Consider the following 22,382-nt stretch of genomic DNA (forward strand, 5'->3'; position numbering starts at 1 on the left):
AACGGGCGGACGTGCCATGTCGGAGTTCGTAAAAATCGAAATTGCACCGTGAGCGCAGTTACGTGCGGAGTATATGGAAATACAATTACGGGCGTACCGACAGTTCATTCTCTCGAAACAATATCGTAGTACTGTTTTACATTGTTATACGGACTTGCACCTCCGCATATGGCTGATATCTACGAATCGTTCCTTTTCACGGGATTTAACATATCAACTTTTTATAATTTGGACATGTAGACGTAATAGAATCCGTCCTTCAGCTTCCGCCGAGTCGTAAAGCGCTCGCGCTCGCTCGCGAAGCTGCCGTAACACTTCCTGGAGGCGAGAGCGTTACTCGCCTCGCAAGTGCTAATTTTCCGCTCCGTTCGAGGCGTGTTGCGGCAACCGCGCCGGGAAAACGAGGCGATTTTTGCTCTTTCGACACTCGCTCGCCGAACTATCGGAAAAAGTGCCTAAAAGTGTCGAGAGTTCGCGCGTGTTCTCTCTGACGGAACGGAAAAGGCAAAAAGAGACACGAGATTCCACGGGTGAGATATAACGTCCGAGGTGCCATGGGCAGCGCGAGATGCCTGGCACACTTTATGCTTCCGCGAATTCGCGTAAAACGGGTAACGACTAGAATGCCATCATTATTGCCGCGCGATATTCGCGGACCGCCGCTCTGTCATTCCTTCTGCCCCGCGCGTTCGTTTTCCCCGATGCAGAAACGCGACCCGGAGGGGGCCACGGGTGAATAGTACCATATACTTCACGTTCGAAGCTCTTTTTTGTCGTAACCTCGTTAACAATCTGACCGGCGGCGCTCCCGCACGACTTTTGTACGCCAAATCGGCGCACCGCTCGGAGCTGCAAAAAAAACTTCCGGGGGGACAACGCAACGTGGAGAAGCGATTGATTCTGTAGATATGTCGAATTGATTCTGATTCATCGTCGTGAACCGGCGGAAAAACATTTTCCCAGGCGGCGGAGGGGGGCTACCCGCGCCTGTTACGTGTAATTCGTAATGATTATTCACCTGACGTTACTCACTCCACTACGTCTCGCATTATTCACGCCAGACTCCAGTCACACGCACGTATCGGCTATTTGACAAAAGAGAAAAAAATGCAACGCCAGGTCGCTTTACTTTAAAATATTCTTTCAGCGCAAGTACGCAAATCGCGAAACGCACAAAAATGCGGATTGTTCATCGAGCCCTCGCGTTACTTCCCGCTCATTAATAATCCACGCGAGTCTCGCGAGGCTGCGCGCTCCTGTCGACGTCGATTAATTAACTCGGAAAGAACTCGTGAGCGTTTTATCAAAACTGACGTTCACGAACGGACCGATGCATCCTCCTGCGTTTCCCTTAAGCGATTTGAATAACAACTCCAGACATATCTCCGTGATTAAAAAAAACATACATTTCTCATAATGGACATCGAAGAGACAGTCACCGGAGGATTAATGGAACCTCGTAATACAAAGTTGCCTGAAAGCAAAACGGACACGTAGAATCGCGAATTGTGCCAGGACGAAGTATCGACTCGGTCGCCTAATCGGTTGTTCCCCCGTGGGATAAGAGCGCTCGCACCCGGATACGAGATCCGAGCGAAAAAAAAAGACAAGAACCGCTCGGACGTCATTAGGACGTACACGAAGAAAGAAACAGCGCCGATTCCGCGCGCTGATTGCCAAGAGTGTGGCGCGAGTAGTCCGGTCCGGTTAACTCCGCTCCGGTCGCTCGTGACGCGCGTAATTGTGCGTTAGGTGCCGGACTTGTATCCAGTCAGCGGAGGCAATGACTCACGCGGCTAACGCGCGCATTAATAAGAAAGCACCTATATCCGAGCATCGGAATTTTAATTCCGCTCTGAAAGCGCGCCGCTGTCTGTCGCGTTACACGTCGCGCGATCTCTCGCGCGCCGGCTGTCCCTTTTACACGATTTTATCTCCCACCGCGCAGTCTCGCGGACTTTCCGGCTGTCAAGTCATCCCCGTTTTTCTTCCCTTTCTCTCGATCTGTCCATCCGTTGTCCGTCGTTACTTTAAGACTATCTCCATAGCGCACGGGTGTGAGATAACACGGTAAGAACGTTCCTGACATACGACGGCGGGAGAAAGTTTCGGAGGAAGACTTCTCTCCTTCCACGTTTCGCCCAACTTTTCCGAAGGGACATAAAACGCCCGACACCCCGGCGTTAATCTCGAGCGACCTACATTCGCGATACGACGTCCCGGGGTATGTAACAATGTATATACTCGCCTGGAAAAGCCTGTCCCGCGCCCTTCCTACGCCGAGCCAAATCTCGGCGCGGTACTGCCACTCGTTGAAGCCCATTCGTCGCAACCTCTTCCTCCCGCTTTATCGCGCCAACTTGAACGTCCGATTGCTATCGCGCGCGTGACTCGACCGTGCCGAGGTGCATTAAACGATCTCGGCGACGATCAACGGTCGACTGCCCAAGTCGAGCGGCTCGTTCCGTAACACCGGCCGCGTATGACTCACGTGCGTAAGGAATCACCGGCGTGCGTGTATATGAATGAAAATAACGTGTCGCGTTGCCACGAGAGAGGCGAGAGGTGTGTGTGGGTGCTCGCGTGGAAGCACGCTGTCATGAATGAACCCGACGCGGACACGTACGTCCTCTCTCGTCGGCGACGCCTGACGCAAGACGCGTCCCCTGTCTCGGTTTCCTAGAAAGAATTTAACACTTTGCTGAACTTCATAAAGGACGCCGATCAAGAGCGTCGGCGTCGCCCTTTCGCCGACCGGCCCGTATCGACCACGACAAAGCGTTGGCGTTCATCACGCGGATGTAAAAATAGCCGCTCGACGATGCGCCTCATCCTTGAAAGGTCCGCATTTTGCGCACGGAAGCGGCGCGTGTGCAGTGTCCCGATTCCGATGATCCTGTCGCGCCGCCAGGTTGATTGATCATCGCGCGACTCGACGGAAAGAAATCGATTAATCACGAGACCGGCGCGGAAACGACGAGAGAGAGAGAGAGAAAGAGAGGAGTTAAACGACATCTTGCTGTAACGATTATTATTATAATTATTATTATTAATCCCGCGTCGCGAAGTAAAAGCCCTAGCGCCTCGTTACCCGCTATCATTATTGCCTCGTTACCTGCGCGTTTCGCACGCGCGCGCGGAATCTTTCTCTGTACGCGCGACGTGGGCAATATACTCCCGGCACTTTGCGAGCGAGCGAGCGGAAAAAGTCGCGAGCGCGAGGCACGGTCGAAGGCCTCGTCCGCGTAAAAAGCCGCGGCCGGTTAAAAACGCGTTCTCCTCGGCTCGCGAAAGTGTGACGATCCGCGCGGACTTCTGCATGCACTCGCGCGCGCGTACATATGTGCCGGTGCATCGAGTAAGTAAACATGTTTAGCGCCCACTCGAGAGATTCACGAAGGTTCTCAAAACGAGCGAGACGAGAGAAAGAGAGAGAGAGGGACGCTGCACAAGACCACCAGAGGAGAATCGTTGCATCTTCTTCTACGTCTTTCCCCCGCGAGGATCTCCTCTCGCAATGGCACGATATACCGTCGTGCTACGGTGCCATTGCGCGATTATTCCGCTTACACAGTCGACAACGGAGTATCGTGTCGATTCTCAGGGGGTACCTCTCTTGCCAGCGCTTCCTCCCTTCTCTTTCTCACGTGCGTCTTAACGCGGCCCCCGTGTCATACATATTAAATTCAACTGGAAACTGGGCTCTCGGTCGAGCGTTAATTAGCGACGCGATGACGAGCCCCGCCGCGACGTGGAATGGAATATAATTCGTTTTTGTTTGTTCCGCATTTTATTATCGATCCGTGCGCCGCACGACGCGTTCGCGTTTCTGAGTCTAACCAAGCGTTAAACGTTTGCTACACGTGCCGGACGAGGACGCTGGGAAGTGGGGAAAATTTCGCCGTTGAAACGCGCCGGCACGCGCGGGCGAGGCCGAGCTTGATTCGCGGCGCGGTTGTACAACAAAATAACGCGGAGCTTTCATTTGCGGACGATTAATTTCGCATCCGCAACCCCCGCGCTCACCGTTGGCCTCGCAAATCGTTGCGCTCGCCCACCATCGCGCGCTGTCGTATTGTCTACGTATTGCCGACGGTAATAACGCAACGCGATTTGCGGACTTCGTTCCATTATGCGGCGAAAGTTGCCCGATGACTCATCGCCATCGCCGATACGTTCCGACAGCGGCCTTGTTATCAATGGACCGTCGCCGCCTGCACTTTTAAGCCATTAACCTCGCCGAGGGGTTTATCGCGGCTCTTTATCCCGTTTCTTTTTCATTCCAGCAGCAGCGATCCGCGGCGATGGAAAACACGTACGTAATGCAGAAATCATCGGGGCAAGAAAATGCGATTCGTCACCGACCTTGAGCGAGCGCGCGAGAGGGGTTAGAGCGGAGGACCAGAGAGCGGGGACGCACGTGGATGATAATCGAGAAACCATAGAGATAATAAACAAGACGGGCACGTGGAGAGCTGGTGCATATATCGCATCTCTCCCTCTCTCTCTCTCTCTCTCTCTCTCTCTCTCTCTCTCTCTCTCTCTCTCTCTCTCTCTCTCTCTCTCTCTCTCTCTCTCTCTCTCTCTCTCTCTCTCGTCAGTTTCAACTTGGTAAATTCCATTAAGCGCTGCCATCCAAGGCTGCATAATCTCATTGGACGGTACGTCCAATCAGCGTGAATTTGCAACTAACTAAAGGATTTATACACCGCACGGTGACGGTGAGCGTGCGCGACTTACTATTCAGGATATACGCGGCTTAGTTGTAAAACGCACCACGCGCTCGTTAAATCGTCGACGAACTGCGCGCGGCTTGACGGCGCGCGAACGTGAGGAAAAATCGCAACGAAATCCCGCCAGTACTCGGTCGAAACTCGAAACAATTTTTTCGCATTCCAGGAAAAGAAAAAGAATCGGAAAAAAAAAACAACAGTACCTGCCAGCCACAGCTCCATATCCTATCTCTCCGATACTGCCAAATTGATTTTTAATAGTCTATTCTTTTCGAGCGTCAGTTGTAACAGTAATAACAACGATTCAACGTTCGGAGCACTGGCTTGTGTGTAAATACTAATTCCTGGCCGAGCCTGGAAGCACGTCCACTCTCGATTGACCGTCGACTCGACGGCTCTTGTTAATCGCACCTCGAGTGCGAACTACGAGGTGGGACGGTATATCCCGAGCTTAAGTCGGTTCCTGGCCGAGTAATTAATTTGCATTCGCGAGAGGCCAACAGTCGCGAAATTATTCTCGGTAAGGGCGCACAACCTGTTTCTCTGCTCGATTCGCCAGGTAGACGACATACGCGGTCCGGCGACTTACTCAGGTCACAGCCGCCATTAGTCCACGTTAATTAACGATGTTGAGATAACGCGATGATAGCCCGACGGCAGCGATTGTCGCGTTAACTCGATCCCCCTGTCGACGGGTCTCTCGTTATTCAAATCTCCGAGAGCGCGCGATTAACCCTTGAAATACTCTCGTCACGTGGAACAGAAAAAAAAAACAAAATCTAACCGCCGTGCCTTTCGAGGAGCGAGGTAGGGTCTAGTATTTTTCTTTCCCCTCTGTATTTTATCGCTCCTCGCTGGCGAATCATCTCTCGCCTAGATCTCGTTCGGTCTCGTGAAAGTGCCACGTGTAAAACGGAATCGGCCCGACACGTGGCGCGATCGCGGACGTAATTGAAGAAATTTACGCGTACCGTTGTTTAACGGCCGTGACAATTAGAGGATAGTGGAGAAAGTAAGGAAGTGGGTATTAGCGAGTCACCGTCGTCCTCTAACGAGACACCTTCGACGAGACGGTTTAACGAGGCACCTCGCCGCAGCTACCTCGTTGAATCCTAAACGACGACCAATCAAACACGCCGTCGGCCAATTAGCGATCTTGTCGATATCGGCGTGTTTAGATAATTCGGAGATTTCCGTGGTCAGTAAATCTCTCGCTTGGGCTACCGGACCGGAAAGTCTCTGCCTTCGAAACTGACGAATACGCGTGCGCGCACGCACGCACGGAATTTGCATTCGCGAGTACGGGAGACTTTCGTGGAAATCTCGCGCGGTCGACGAACTAGAGTTTCGACTTTCGGTTCCAAGAGACGAACAACTCGGTGAAATCAAGTCAATTAGCGTTGAATGTTTTATTCGTCGGGGGAATCCTAAGTTGGGAATGCGCATATTCGTCAGCGCGATCAGGGCCGACCGCGACGCTCACACATACACACACACACACACACACACATACACACAGACACATACACGTGTAAATCATCGGGCGAAATTGACTGTAGATTTTTCTGACCTACTTTCTTATATAATTGATGAGGGCTCCGCGTGATTTTTCACGCGCCAGCTCCGATCCACCCTAAGGACACTGTTTTTGAACTTTAGTCTGATAAATGCTTAATGCTCACCGAAGATCCTCACATTCCTGCCCTCGTTTCTACCGCGTTTTCTATCGTTTCATACCCTGCAGTTCAACGTTATTTTCACGCGAATTTCCATAATCATTATACTTCCGTATATCCTTATTCAGACAATAATATCGCTGTGAAAACGATCCCGTCGCGCGGTTCGATTAATTTCTTATAACGTAGCACGAGATTCCGCAACTCCATCTGCCCATTTGCGTTGCAAATTGATCCGAGATTACCTTAGCGAGTTCAAGTTCGCCTTGCAGTAAGAAGAAAAGTTTTATGATTGTTCAAAAATGTTTAGGAAAGTAATCAACAAGCAACGGGAAACACCGTGGCGCACGAAAGTAACTGGAACACGAGAAACTCGTTGATTATTTTCCCGAGCGAGGAAAATACAACTTGAGTTAACTCGAAACACTTTTTGCTCCTTCGGCGCAAGCTCAGGATAGTGTGCCGGACTCTCCAAGAGTCTCTCGTTATTGAAAACTCAATGCGGACAACAGACTTTGAGATTTCTCTCCCGCGCAATAAATCCCGATAACAAGATTCATGTGTTCGGATTATAACGCACGTGCATACACTTGGCAGTCGGTAGTTTCTCTTCTTCGCACTTAAGTGCCGTTAAACACGCCACAATGACGACGACGTGTCACTCGTCGCCGTCGTCGTTTGCGGCCACGTCGTAACACGGGGTACCGTCGCAAAAATATCCGCGGTCGTACGCGCATCCGGACACCCGAGGCGGGCCGGATGCGAGGCCGCGTTATTAAGCGGCCCTTCCTGTTCGATCCAACGCGACACGCATGTTAATCGAACGAACTTGTACCGAAAGAGGTTCCGGCCACGTGGGTGGAGGCCGCCGTGGACCCAGCGGAACTCGCGAGTTAACGGTTCTCAGCGCGAACTTCTCGCCATGATTAATCCGCCGATTTCTTAACGACAACTCAAATTGACTCACCCTTTCCTTCTCTTCGGTCGCGCGTTCTTTGGATCGCCTACTCACCTGCAAGTCAGAACAAGCACAAGGATTAGAATTGTAATTCATTTTTTAACAACTTATTATAAGTAACGTTTTTTTTTTCTCTTTCGTGTGGAATAAAAATTGCAATGACGGAAATGGAAAATAAAAAAATTCGGCTCTTGGTAAACCGAATTTTCAACCGCGTCCCGACTTGGGCTTACGAACTTCGTGCGACGATGTTTGCGAGATCGTTTCTCGCGTCGCCCGATGCATCGGGGGCGTCGGACGAGCAACTTTAACGAGAGAACACGCCAATAAAGACGCAAGTGCAACGACTGACAAATTACGTCGACATGTCGATGCATTCTGCGGCGCGCTGATAAACTCCATTAAAGGCTTTTGTGGTCGTCGCTCGTCGCTCTTTGTCATTCCGTTACGGCGAATTAGCCACTTCGCTAAACCTCGCGATGCGAGAGAGCACTCGCGATATTTGCCGGATGCAACGAAAGGGATCACCTGATACGAACGGTTCGCGCGAGCGATCGGGATCGCAGCGTTCGTTCGCTTCGAGCGAAAACAATAAGAGCGAAACGAGCTTCTCTCAATTATACGAATGTAATATATCCACGCGGGATACACTCTCTTCTCTCTATCTCGGATCTATCTCACTTTTTTTTTCCGAAATAATTAATCGAGTAAATGCAAAATGTTGAACGCTAGCGCACACTTCTATTTGCGTTTCGAGCACGCGTATGCTTTCACCGAACGCCCCGTTTTTAAGTAATTGAACTTGCGTCACTGTAATTTCTAATGCGTGTCACATCTCGTCTGAAACGAGTTGTACGAGAAAAAGATTAAAAAATGTCTCCGACGCAATTGCGATGGATCGATCGATTAAGTGTACATATACGAGCCGTTCTCATTCTCGATTAGTACTAAAAGCCCAGCGTACGGCAATAAAAATGTTCATGTCGGAGAAAACGATGTGCTAAACCGGGACGATGCCGTGCGAAACTTTCGTCGTTTCGTGCGAAAGGTCGCCGCTCGTGAAATTCGTCGAAAAATTCGCGTCGTTTTCGGCGAAGGCCCACTTGCGAAACTAACAGGGAAACCGCCACGATTATCCGATGAAGCGCCAACCGCAATTTCAGCGACTCGCTAACGCGACAACAACGTCGCGCGTTACACGTGTAAAAATTACAGGCGAAAACGTCAGCGGAAAGCGGCGTCGAACGCACCACTGACCCGAATAATAATTGCGAACTAATGAACTTCCGAGTTCTTGCTCAACGGAAGAGCACGACATCGACGAACAAATGTTCGACATTCTTGTCGTCGACACAGTCGTTCAAAAATTATTTGCGGCTCTTCGAGACAATCGGGCATTCGATAATATCGCATTGTAATGACAATCGTTTATTATTGTCTCGTATTTTGCTGACGACGATTCAAAGTTGAGAATACTCTCGACGTTTCTCGACGGTTCGGTAAAAAATAAAAAAGAAAAACCTCAGCGCGGTTTGTGTTTTCAACACAGACGAAAGCTTAAACATCAGCGGTCCTTTACCTCGCGCGCACGCGAATCCTTGAGGAATAACAGGTCGCCAATGTTTCTCTCGCGTCGAGAGAAACATATCGACGTGTTTAACAAGGGTATCTCGATAACGTCGCGAAAAAGGTCGCCGGGTTTTTCTAGTTTCGCGCGCGATACGTTTCAGAGAAATCCAATTATCAAACGGCAACGAATGAAAGCAAAACGGGAGAGGCGAGTGAGAGCGGAATGATAAATGGCGCGATAACAGATGCATCGCCGCTCGCTGCCGTCCTGCCCCACCCCTGCGCCGCTAAACCGCGCTCGCGGAATGCGCGCATAATGCCATTCTTTCATGCGCATTATCTGAAAGGTCGTCGGATTTCGCGAGCGGTCCATTATCGGACGCGCACTCGCGCATGCAATTATCGATAATACCGCGACCGTCGTCAGTCTCCGCAATTCAAATTCCAAGGCGAATCATCAGTCTTCTCTTTTCCCGGTGCATCCGCGCTCCTCCCAGAGTAATCGCGAAAAAAATTACATTCCGAAACGAACAACACTAAAAAATCAAGAGCAAGTTTAATCTCTCGTTTCTTCTAAACTCCACGATACGTATAAACCTGGTCCCCGTCTTGAGAGCATCGTAGTAAATCGGAAATCTTACGCTACTTGAAAATCTCACCGTGGAGAACTTGACGTTCAGGAAGTCGTAGTACTTCACCAGGAACTTCATCGTGCAACTTCAACGGTCGAACACTTGACGTGGAGCAATGTCGCAGCGTCTATCGGCGCGTCTGTCGAGTTTCGCGAACGTAAACGATTAATAATAACTGCGCGGTGTGATCGTGTGTAAGAAAGCGGATTGCATTAAAAAAAAAAACGTTGTACCCTCGATAAACTTAATCACGGGACGCCTCCTAGTGTTATCGGCGGTTATCCCCCGTCCTCAGCATCCGCGACAAGCCATAAATTCCAACGATCGAGTAATTGGTAATCGCACTCGGGGAAAAACGCGCATGCCGCGGAGATCGATCTCGCGTCTTATCTCGCGGGCGAGAGGCGCGATTTATCACGCGTGCGCTAATGACATCGGCGATTCGAGATTAAGTGTCCTAACGAGGTAAGTTGATCCCGCGACCTCAATAAATCTGCTGATTGGTCATTTCTTTGAAAACGGAATGTCGATACGACTCAATTGCGGGATTTTATTGCCGTTCCTCCCCTCCCCGCCCGCCGCTAGAGAAGAAATATCAAGTGCAACTCACGGTGAAAAAATGCGTGGCGTTATGTAACCGGTATCGCGTTGCGATATAATTGACTCGACGTGCGTTTTACGCGTCTCGGCCGACGACGTGGCGCGTGTATACGCGCGAAGTCATATATATATATATATATGTGTGTGTATGCGTGTTATTCACACGCCCGATTATTCGAGTGTACCGCCGCCCGCTTTCTAATGCACCGCGAACTACGGGACGGACTGCATCGTGGAAATGCGCAGCGTACGTACGAGAGATATTGCGTGAGATTTCCCTATCGCGCGGCTTATCAAGTTTTTCACGGGAAAACGGCATGCGAGGTTTATTTAATACACCTCGTTGGTTCGATCACACAGGGATCCTATTTTTATCACTTGTACGAATTTACATGTTTATCATCGTAATAAATTGGCACTCCCGGACGCACATCGACGGGGGGTGATTTAGTCGGTGCGATTTGAAGCGACGCGTGCACGCGTGTATATCCAAAGATCGACCTACTTCTCGTCCGCGAAGTGCGCGATCGATCGAGCCCTCGAGAACGTATATTTATTCACGCAATGTCAATTAACGCCGCCGACCGTCGCCGGCGCGGATCGCTATAACGGTGACCCGTTTTTCCGACCGTCATGGGCCGGCGAATCGATTCAATCGCGGATTAATTACGCGGCACTGCACAAATCGGCGTCGAAGTAACGGATCTCGCCAACTCTCTCTCTATCTCTCTCTTTCTCTCGTTGGCTGATCAGCTGATCGATCCCGGTGTACTGCCGCAGCGCGGGGTACTACCGCTATGGTTACACACTTCACATCGCCGCCGCCGTTACGCAATACGGATCTTCGTCGCGTTTAAAGCCAGCGTGACGAGGAACCACGCGCGAATATGTGCACGCACGCACGCATTCCGGTGCGTGCGTGCGTGCGTGCGTGCCCGTCGCGCACTTACGCAATCGCACAGCCCGCGCGCGACCGGCCCGTTTATTTGCGGTGAGCGGAGTGTACACACGCGTCTCCTTTCGTGGGCCGGCAAAAGCGAGCCACTGGCAAATTGGGGTACGAACTGTTCGGCCAAAACACCGAGTTTCGCTGACAATGACAGTTTGTCGACGCGAGAGCGCAATGACGAGGCGGGCAATATCGAGAGGAGGAAATTGATCCATCAATGACCTAATTATTTTTCTGTTGGAAGGATTCTGCTCTTGAAATAAAATAAATTTTATCGGAATCAACTGAGTAACTTTTCTTATTATACGTTCACGTATTAATATCAGAAGTCAGCACGAGCCTCGCGGAATTGTCGTAAATCATCACCCCGACTTATTTTCGTCCGCCAAAAAATATCATGCAACTCGTACCGTAATAAAATGTCCTTTTTTCCGACAGACATTACCAGTTTCTCTAGTATGCCACGGCCCAGTTCAAGAATGTAGTACAGCAGCAATATCAAAAATTCACTTGATGCATTCGGGAACCACTTGCGCGCCATTGGCTGGCGCGCCATCCCCGGAATGACTTCGTAAACATGCGACCGAATTACGAAAGGAAAGAAGACGGAATACAATCTTGGCGAACACTCATTTAACCGAGCAACGTACGTAGACTGGGAAAGTACGCGTGGAAAATCGCTGAATCGCAGAAATTCCGTCCCCGAGAACGCTTACGAAGGCTCGTGCGCCGAAATCGCTCAACGGAGCACGGTCGTGCGCGACTAAGGGCGCGAATACATTACGTAACATGTGCAAATACAAGCCAGAGCGAGGCCCATGACGTAGCCGATGTAGGCCTCAGCGACGTGCCAGAAACGAAAATACTCTCGACGACGAGAATTCGCGAGCGGGTGCGCGCTCCTCGTCTCGCGCTGAAATCGGGGCTGTCGCCGCGCTCGGCTTCGGCGCGGCCGTAAACGGCCGAGAAAATATCTCCCGATCCCGGATGTAACACACGGCCTTGTCGCGTTTAGGGCAAATTCGTGGGCGCTGCTGGCCTCGAGACGACAATAAGGACGTTTAACTTTAACGGAGTATCTGAACGTTGCTGAACGTCGCGAGTACAGATATCTCGACTTACGGAATTTCCGGACTTATAACCGGCATGCTATTGATTAAAAATTTACTAGAAGATTATAACAAAGCTGAGATTAAAGTTAATCTGTGTTTAAGCTCAACATTAATTTTATAGTAGCGACTATTAAAGATTGTAATCTTTGAAAAAAAAAAAATTATTTTGTTCCTTCGTAAATTAAAGGCTCTAATTACTAAAGAAAATTATTTTATTACAAAAAATATGAAATGTAAATGCTACTCAACTTACGATTAAATCAATTTACGATCGAAATCTCGGAACGTAACTGTTGTAAGTAAAGGGATACCTGCATATATTTTATATAACGTATGACATTTTCATATAACATTTTTATTTCATATTTAATAAATTTAATCGTAAAAAATAATTTTACGATTAAAGTTTCCATACCATATTTCTTCAAATACGACATTAGACACAAAAGACTCACGTAGATCGCCAGAATATGTATAATAAGATTAACTGTGAGACAGCCTTCCGTTTTGCATTCACAGCCGATTGACACGGATTTAATAATTTCCGCCGCGAAACTTGTACGATTTCGTCGACACATGCACGAGTTTGCTTGCATGTGTTTCCAAAGCAGTAGAAAATAAAAGTAAAGGTCGGAGGGTGTACGATTAAAAACACAGTTGTTATTAGAGCGTATACATTCCAAAAAGCTTTTTCCGAGCTTTGTCCGGATCAATACGTTGAAAATATTGCGTCGCGCAGTGGAAATGCCAGAGTACTCTTATTTTGCGAAAAACAGACACGCATGATTTTTTTTTTCAAGTGAGAAATGTCAAGTGTGAAATATCGGAAAAAAGTGAAGATGCACTAGATACATTTTGAAAAATTTAACACGTACCTCTCTGTTCGTATTTTTTCTGCATTTTTCTATGTTAAAATTGTAAATGACAAGAGTAACATACAATAAAACGTAAAACCGGATAAAATGTAAATTCATTTTTTCATGAACGTATATAAATTCCTTACGTATCAACATTTGCGAATATGGATTTTTTAAATAAAGCTGCTGCAATTAGCGTGACGTAAAATCGTTCGGTATTAAACAATTCCTGTTTCGAACACAATCAACTCTAACGGGTTAGTACCTCGTGATAATCCGTGGCAGCGAAGCAATATTTTCTATTAAACAACGAAATAATCCCTTCCAATCGCAGAGAAATGTCGAAACAATCACGCGAATGATTTGAACGCGAATGCCGAGCTAACAATGTTAGCTTTCACGTGATCGCGGCAAAAAGATACAATTAACCATTTTTGCGATATTGTGCGGCCAGTTAAACGTGATGTAACGCGTGTTCGTGAATTTAAGAGCAGCTGCTATCGAACGCGTTCTCTTTTTATGCCATCTCCCACCCGGTGCCGGGTGCGGCGCGGATATCTCGCGCGCTCCTTTTAGCTTCTTTTCTCGCGAAACCAGTGTAACCGGTTGAGCGTAAGGCCGGTAGGCAACGAGCGGGCGTTCGTAAGTTCAATACGGCCCCCTTGTGCTTTTCTTTCGTTCGCGGAATTTCATTAAACGTTAACATCAATTACCTGGAACCTCGGACAGCGGACAATGAGAACGACGAACACACACATATTCTCGAATACATTATACGCTTTGTTAAACGCGCCTCTTACGGATTATTTCAAAGAAAAGGGAAGCTAAAACTTTAAACTAAGAGAAGCCTTTTAATGAGTTAATAGAAAATTACCCTAGAGAAAATATTAAATCTTTCTTTGTTTTCCTTTTCCTCTCTCGCTCGCTTTGTGTGTATTAGATTAAAAGAATATTTTGTCAAGAAACAATGTTTGAAATATGTTATAATGATATATCTATATTTTTTTAGATAGATAATTTCTCTCAGATAATACGGTAAAATGTACATAACGAAATGATAAAAGGAATAATTGCATTCGGCAGGGAAAGCAGCTTTACAACTGTTGTAAAATTTTTTATACGATTGGTATACATTTAAATCCGACAGGAACAAGAATCGATCGTATTGAAAAATTTTACAACAGTTGCAAAGCTGTTTTTTTCTATTGAACGCAGTCAATAATTTCGCTGAGGTCAATATCGAATAAAATACAAAAGCACGGCAACAGACGATTTCTCACGCATGATCGCGTTTAATTATTTTGAAAAAAAAACAGACTTACTTGCTACAAGCAGTTTGTGTTAGTGAATGAATTCTATCGAGAATGTAAGTTGGCGAGGCTTTTAAGCGGCCAAGCGGTATTGGAAAAGGTTTACAGATATTTACCAAAATGTCTTGCAGGGAGACCGGCATCACGGAGCACGTTGACATATCCGCCGGACAAGAATGCTCTCCTTCCCGACACCCGGTGCCCGATTTCTGTGCCTGTCACGCGTTAGAGAGCGAATGTTGATTTACGATATCAACGATATCAAAAGCCAGCCGTGAAAAGGATACACCGGCGTGAATTTCATTCGCGGCCGGAGCAATTTCTCGCGCCGGCGAAGCAATTTCTCGCGCGAGCGATTAATCTCCTCGGGGAACCTTCTTAGCGAGGGGGAGGGAATCCCCGCCGCTGAAACACGACGCTGGTATAAATCGAGAAACCAATATGATATATTCTGTTACACCGTATCAGTGGCAATCGAGGCCCGTGCGGGATTAGAAAAATCCGCGTTTGTAATAAACGAGCGAAATCCCCGCGCTCATTGTCAGCACAAAACGATGCAGCCGATAGGCGCCGAGGAGATTAAAGCGCTAACCGCGGAACTCCGCTTTCTATCGCCACGCGCGGATTGTCCGAAAATCGAAGTGAAAGATAATACCTCGAGGCGCGGCTATTCTTTCTCAATGCTCTCTCTCTCTCTCTCTCTCTCACTTCGTGAGAAAAAAAAAAGAAGAAAAAGAAAAAGAAACCGACGAGTCGATGGAGAACAGTTTTGACTTACGAATGGCGACGGCAGACAGCGTTTGCAGCGCTCAATGAACGAAAACAGAACCTCAGGCATGGGGCGAGCAGATCCGAGCGGGTTTTAATTAGAGGACCGACTGACTCTCCTCGACGGACCTTCTCAGCGCGCGCGACACGCGCGGCTCGAGGGATGCGTGTGTGGTCCCTTCGCGGATGCCCCCTCTGTCGCGGTGAACGAGGGAAGGAAGGAACGCACGAGGAGGAACCGGACCCGTCTCGCCATCGGAGGAGGAGGAAGGTCGACTCGGTACTGATGCGCCTGGATTCCCGCCGAAGACTCTCCCCCGGCGCGTATATTAAATTAAAGGCGCGACGCGGTGCCGGAGCATTGTGCGTGCCTCGGTCGGCATATCCCCCCGTCCCGTAATCCAATATCGCGGCATCAGGTAATCTGCGAGCGTCGGCGATACACGAGGAAGAAAATGAGGCGGGCGTGTATATACCGCGACCAAATGACGGGGATCCATTATCCCCCTGGGCGAATTACTATTTTTCGATCTCGCGCCGTGTTTTAATTTTCTCTCTACCTGCATCTCTCGACAAAAGCGTCAAACGTGCGCGCGCGCGCGCCTGAAAATGTCAGGGATGCATATTCTCGAGCGATGCACTTCTACTAGACGACGCCTCTTTAACCCTTTTTTTTTTGTGGTAGAATATGACGTGTGGGAACGTGACACGATCAGCGTTCGAATCAAAAATAACAAACGCAAGTTTATATAATAATATAACCAAGGAAATATTAATAGACGCGACGGACATAATTTCCTTGTAAAAAATGGCGTTCTCCGAGAAAGGGAAGAGCACGGCACGGAAAGGAATGGGAGCTGGGCACGATTTTTCATCCCACGGCATTTCGTCCGAGGAATATAACTCTCCGTCTGCAGGGTATACACGTCGTGCCTTTTCGGTCATAAAATACGGCCGCCTATTTTCACGTACAGCGCGGATAAAAATAGAAAAATTGCCGCTTCCCGTGAGGTAACCAGCTTCAAATTAGAAACTGCCGTTGGATCCTTTTTCTCGTCGCGCGGGGCTTTGTCAGGCGGGAGAGCGAAAGAGAGCGATGGATATTCGCCGCGGTATCGAGGCGACGGTAATAGTTGGCCCGACGCCAGGATAAAATCGCGAACGGGCGACACGGCGAAAATCTAAGGCGGATCCTTAGGAATCGCGCGCGCAATTAAGGAGAGGCGATTTAGATCGGGAAATTAGACGACGCGCGGCGGCCGCGTTACCCGAAAGTACGCTGGCCGAAGTACTTCTCACCTTCTTGAAGCCGTGAAAGGAGAATGCACCGACGTTCATCCGCATTTTAACGATCCTGCACTTTCGCCTCGAGGACTTTTCGATCCTCCATGAATGATGACGAAGAACACAGATGCTCGTCTGCCACTCTTTTGACCTTTCGTACGCGCGGAAGGATCGATCGAAAAGAATCTTTACGCCCGAGGGCTTTCAGCTCCGAAATTCTCGACTACGAACGACCGGCTAAATTAATATTGCCAAATATTTCCAATTTGTAGATTCGATATTAAAAAATTCTGATATCGTACACTTTCATCCAGAATGTTATTAAATTCTAAATTTTATCTGCCCTTTTTTCTTACATTGCTTATTACTTGACAATTATAGACATTTTGAAATTTCTGTTAAGAAAACCGATTGTGTGCCTAGTCAAGGACTAATTTAGATATTGTAACGGAAATTTGTAATGATGACAGATAATCTTAATTTGAGATCTTAATCTCACGTTGCGGAACACTGAATTCTTCCGGCTCTAACACTATTTGAACGACACTGAACTGAACGCGAGACGAACACCGAGAGCGGTCGATCGGTTGGACGACGAGGGAAGAGCGCCGCAGATCGATTTTCGAGGGGCGTATCGCGGAGGGTCTTCCGAGACGTCTTTCGGGTAGGATGGTCGGCCGGCCACTGATCGAGATGCGTGCAGGTCCGAATACGCGCCGAGCGATGATCGTAACGCGTGAGCGTGTGCAGCGGCCGCGAACAAACGAGCGAGCGAGCGAGCGAGCGAGCGAGCGAGTGCGTGCTGAAACGCTCTCGCGCTTCTCATACACGTCGAGCACGTGTGTATTTCTAATTGAATCGCTGCTGTTGGAATGCCATTGTTCGTCGTGGCGGTCCTGTTGCATCGCTCTCGATGAACCAAGGACCTCTAACCTTTCGATTAGTTAGCAAACGCTTCATACTCTCGTATCTCATTAATATATTCGTTAATGTACAACACGTGCTGGGATAAATTTTCAGACCACGGACCGCGCAAATGTCATTTAATTATTTTAACAACGGATTGCCGAGAATAATTATAAATACGTATGCGCGCGGCTACCCGAAGGCTAGACTTGAAATTCACTTCTCAAGTCGATGATCCTTGGGATCCCGCTGAAGGAGGAAATCTTGGTCGCCGCTTCTCCGCTTAAACAAGATAATGATGTTTGCGCGCGGGAATAAATGTACGTATTTAAACGGTATGACGAATTTAAATGGAACTCAACGAAGAACGTCCGAAACTCTCGCTGCCGCCGCCGTAGAGAGGCCGCGCCGGTATATCTTCCATCTGCAATAAAGCGCTCGGAGGAAGAACATCGTTCAAGAACGCCCGCGCGATGATAACACACACGAGTGCACCGACATCGCCGCGCATAACTTTCGTACGAGGAAACGCGCCGTTAACAATGACCAGACTATTCTCGAACACACGTTCTTATGGAAGCTCGATTCCGACAATTGTAAAACCCGGGGCGGCAAATTGCGAAGAGAATCATCAACCGCCAAATCTTTGTAGCAAATAAATAAGAATAATAAACCCAGGAAACAAATTTTTTCGCCTTAATTATTTATCCTGTTCGGGGTGAAACCCCGTATACATTCCCTCGCGTCACCCTCGTGTCCTTTTACTGGTATAGCGACACATCGTCGATCTCGTAAGTTCTATTATTAGATTCCCGTATGAATGTACTCGCCGCGACAATGGGGAGAGATTACCGTGTCGCACGTGCGCGGGGTAAAAGTGGGGCTCGTTAGCACGTGTGCTTTAATCCCCCGGCATAAGGGAACGATCATCGTTCGTCCACCAGTCGATTATCACGTAACGGTGGCGGATCGATACGCATCTACACGCACGGTTCACACGGATAAAGGATTCTATAATAACAGTGCCCTTATTGAGATAGTGATCAACCAGGCGAGGAGTCCGCAACAGGCGTGTCCGCAAGTGTCGGGCTTCCCAAAATCCCGTTTGTCTAATCCCCTGTTCTTTCGCACGCGGCAAAACGGTATCACGTTTTCTGACGGATGTGTCTCTATCATAACGCGAGAGATACGATCCGATTCTTCCGCTCGATGATGACATCGCTCGGTACGACGTATGTATTTTATCATGGATCGTCGTAACTTAAAATCGCCCGGAATTACCGTTTTCCGTGACACGGTTGTTAATTCGAGCTCGAGAACGCGCGATAATTCACGCAAAAGCAGAGATCGAGCACCATTATCGGAATGACGTTACTTCGCCCTGTATCCAGGGCGAATTGTTCCGCGAGAATTTTCATCCGCAGGAACGAACGAGCCCATTTGTCTCTCCGTAATTTACGTTGATTGATTCGCATTTCTCGCGCGCCGATTTCGCAGCGCGGATATTAACGTCGGAACAAATCGCGGCCGTCACACTCTACCTAATCCATCACCATCTTCAACTCCGTTCGCGGAGTGACACGAAACGATGAGCGGGTACCGTTATACGATCGGTGTGATCTCGCGGCGGCGACCGCAATTTGAGGGAGAGGGGGAGGGGAGAATCGCACACGTCTAATGATCGCGACGCCTCGGGCGGTCTCGTTAAATCATCAAATTCCGCTCCGTGACGATCGCGATTAGGGCTGTTACTCTTGACAGCTTCGAAGTTAACTTCAAACTCGTTCTTTCGTAAGCTTCCAATACTTAAAACCAGCCCTACAACTGGTCCACGGTCCACCGCGAGGGTTCGAGTATCGCGGGAAGAAACTGCCTTCTCTCTGCGATCAATATTCATTACGACCTATCTTAACAAGGAACTCGATATCCGATCCGCGCGCTTCGTGGGATACGCGGGATACGCCGGAAAATTACGAGACGTCTGAAATTAATGGACGTTCCCCGCGCGAAGGCGCCGTCCGTCGGTTTACACCGTCCCGTGTTTCCCTCGCAAACCATCACCCGATCACACATACACGAACGCGCGCACCACTTGTCGGATAAATATAACCGGCGAGATGGGCTTTCGGGCCAAGGTCACGGTGCTTCCCGAAATGCTATCCGGCGTTACACCGGAGGTAATTACATCGTGAAAAATTGGAGCTGTCCGAACGCACTAATTATAATAATCGACCGATCACAAGTGACACTTTCCACGGGCATTTAAACGACTACGTGTAATTTCGACGTCACCCAGTCGACTCGGTCGCGATTGCCGCCTTTTCTCCCGTCGCGGTGCTCATCGAAATTGCGACACGAAATTACGTATTACGCGTTCGTCCGATGTGCTCGTAGTAAACGTCACGCACATCCTGCAAGTTGCAAATGCGCCGGATGTAAATGTCTTTACCGGCGACTCCGCGCGATCTTCGAGGAGACGGACCCGACTAATTAGACGTCTCTCCGAGGCGCCGAGAGAAGCCGGCCGACTAATTTGTTGGAGGCTGCAAGATTGACCCTGTCAGACACTCGCGACAAAAGGATATTTATTATAAATTTATTCCGCGTTCACGAAAATGTCAAAGAAAAAACGAGGTAAGGTAATAAAGAAGCAGGAGATTCGATTATCCTTTTGTGAAAGGAGGTAAAAAAAAAAAAGACTTCCTGAGAGAGAAAAGAATGTCATTGTTACTGTGTCGTGTACTGTTTCTCCGCGACCGACATTTAACGTAATCGTGACTTTAAATAATGATACGGATAAATGATCTACGTGTATTTCCACATCACGCTATCGTGAGCAATGAAATCGATAAGCGATTACAATGATACATTGTAATAGTGCGTTACAAATAAATTCTTGCCCCTTTTGTCGCACTTCGATTAATTCCCCTGCACTTAGACGATTGCCATTGCAATTATAGCGTTCGTTTGTTTGTGATTATGATCGCGTTAATTACGCGAATCGGCGGTAATTGCGGCGGAACAAGTTAAATACTTTATCGCGGCGAGACGCGAGTCTCCCGTTGCTCCGATTTAATGTATCGAATCGCAGCTCGACAGCTCGTCCGCGCGTCCGCGACCATAAATCCCTTAGGCCATTTTCGCGAAAGCGCGAACACGAAATGTGCAAATCGACCGATCCCAGATTATACATACATTGCACGTCGTTCGAGTAGGTATCACGCGATCGCCCAACAAAGGCCCAAACAAGCAAGTTCGGCCCTTTGGGTGAACGGGACGAGGTGGAGGACGAGTCCAGCTTAAATCTTCAACTCGCGTGTGCGCGTTGATTCTTTTAAGCCTCGTTAAGACTCAACTTAAATTTTAATTGAAAGTCTGACCCTGACAACGGTCGGTTTTTTTCTGCCGTATCGAGCGAGCGAGAGAGAAAGAAAGAGAGATAGAGAGATAGAGAGAGAGGGAGAGAGAGAGAGAGAGAGAGAGAGAGAGAGAGAGAGAGAGAGAGAGAGAGAGAGAGAGAGAGAGAACCTGTAATCAGACAAGATCAAAAGCATACAGATGCAGTAAAGATACTCAATCTTGAACGATGCTAAAACAAACGATACACAATGGAATTTGCAAATTACGATTCCAACGCTCTTGTTACCTCAAAGCAACGGCGCAGCGGAGCGCATTTAGTTTGGCTGCTGCGTAAAACAGCGAACAATTACGAGCAGAAGCGGGTTGCGCGGAATAACCATAAATCCGACTGTAAATTTATCTGCGGCGAGATTTATGGCTATTTCTCTTTTACTAGCATATTGTGTGTTACGACGCGAGATGAAATAAAAGATCGCGGGCATATATTATATCCGCGTACATATGTATATCGCCGCGAGAGATATTCGGAGCGCGACGGTGACCGGCGTCCTAGTTATTGCGTGGTCCAACACACATTATCGATCTGCCCATCCGGTACACATGCCGAACCTTGCGAACTCGACGGAGTTGCCACCCCCCGCCCCGGCGTATGACTCACGGGAGGATATGTTGCGTACGTATTGTACGTATATGCACGCGGAAACGTGCCTCCCATATGCGCAAATGAACACACGTGAGATGCGCTCGCAGCATTTTCTCCCACTCGGGAATTCAATACCGCACCGCGGCGAGCCGCTCGATAGCTGAACGGATGTTTCTGTTTTTCGAGAGGGAAAAGTGCGTCTCGTGCAGGCCCTCACCTGCAGGCTCTCACCTGCAAAAGGCAGCTTGCAGCAGCGTACAGTAGTCGAAATGTAGAAGATTCGCGATGCGGCGCATCGGATGCACGCCAAAGTTCATGTTGTCAAAAGTAACTTATATTTATTAATAGTTTTTCTGCGTTTTATTTTGTACCTTATATTTATTAATTTATACTGCGAATTTAATCTCACGATTGATACAGACCAAATACAGTCAAAACGTCTCTTAATTAACGTCATAATTAACGAATTTGATAAGTATTAATAAAATTCACTTTTTTTTCAATTTTTCGAAGCTCGTGTTAATCCCTCCCATTACATATTTATCTTATCAGTTTGGTATATTTGGTACATTCAGTCGTTCTTGACGGAATTCTCGAAAAGATCAAATATAAGCTTAAAGTTGCACTGCTACGTTACCGGACAGCAAATGTAAATTTCCAACGTGATTGAAGTCGTTATCCAAACTCGGGGAACGACAATTGTCAAATGAGAGACACGTGCGATTCGCCGTTTATTACGGAATCCGCATGGCATCAGCCTCACCCGATCCCGCAAACGCATCTATTAACGTCGGTCGTCGCTGCCGCGGGCAATGGTCTGAAGTAGACAAGTGGCTCGCGATAGGCCTATTATGTCCCGCCTAAGTGCAGCTGCGAGTACACACGTTCGTTAAGGTGTGCGTATACGCACACACGTATACACCGTCGAGATACCGCGATATACACGTTTACACGTGGACGTCTTCGCGCGACAGACATTAATTCATCCTCGATGTGAACCCGCTTGATCGACCTCCTTCCACGAA

General features: G+C 48.3%; 1 protein-coding gene across 2 annotated transcripts in view; it reads right to left on the minus strand.

The window, feature by feature from the left end:
• The window catches only part of LOC118646414, a 123,705-nt gene that overhangs the window by 17,643 nt on the left and 83,680 nt on the right, over nt 1-22,382 (minus strand). Inside the window, exon 3 of one of the 2 annotated variants that reach the window (XM_036289209.1) lies at nt 7,377-7,421. The exons of the other annotated variant lie outside the window; for it this stretch is intronic. Within the exon in view, the coding sequence (XP_036145102.1) occupies nt 7,377-7,421 (45 nt within the window). The remainder of the gene's footprint in view (nt 1-7,376; nt 7,422-22,382) is intronic. 2 annotated transcript variants of the gene reach the window in all.

Source organism: Monomorium pharaonis, chromosome 7, assembly GCF_013373865.1.
Source record: "Monomorium pharaonis isolate MP-MQ-018 chromosome 7, ASM1337386v2, whole genome shotgun sequence".
NCBI lineage: Eukaryota > Metazoa > Arthropoda > Insecta > Hymenoptera > Formicidae > Monomorium > Monomorium pharaonis.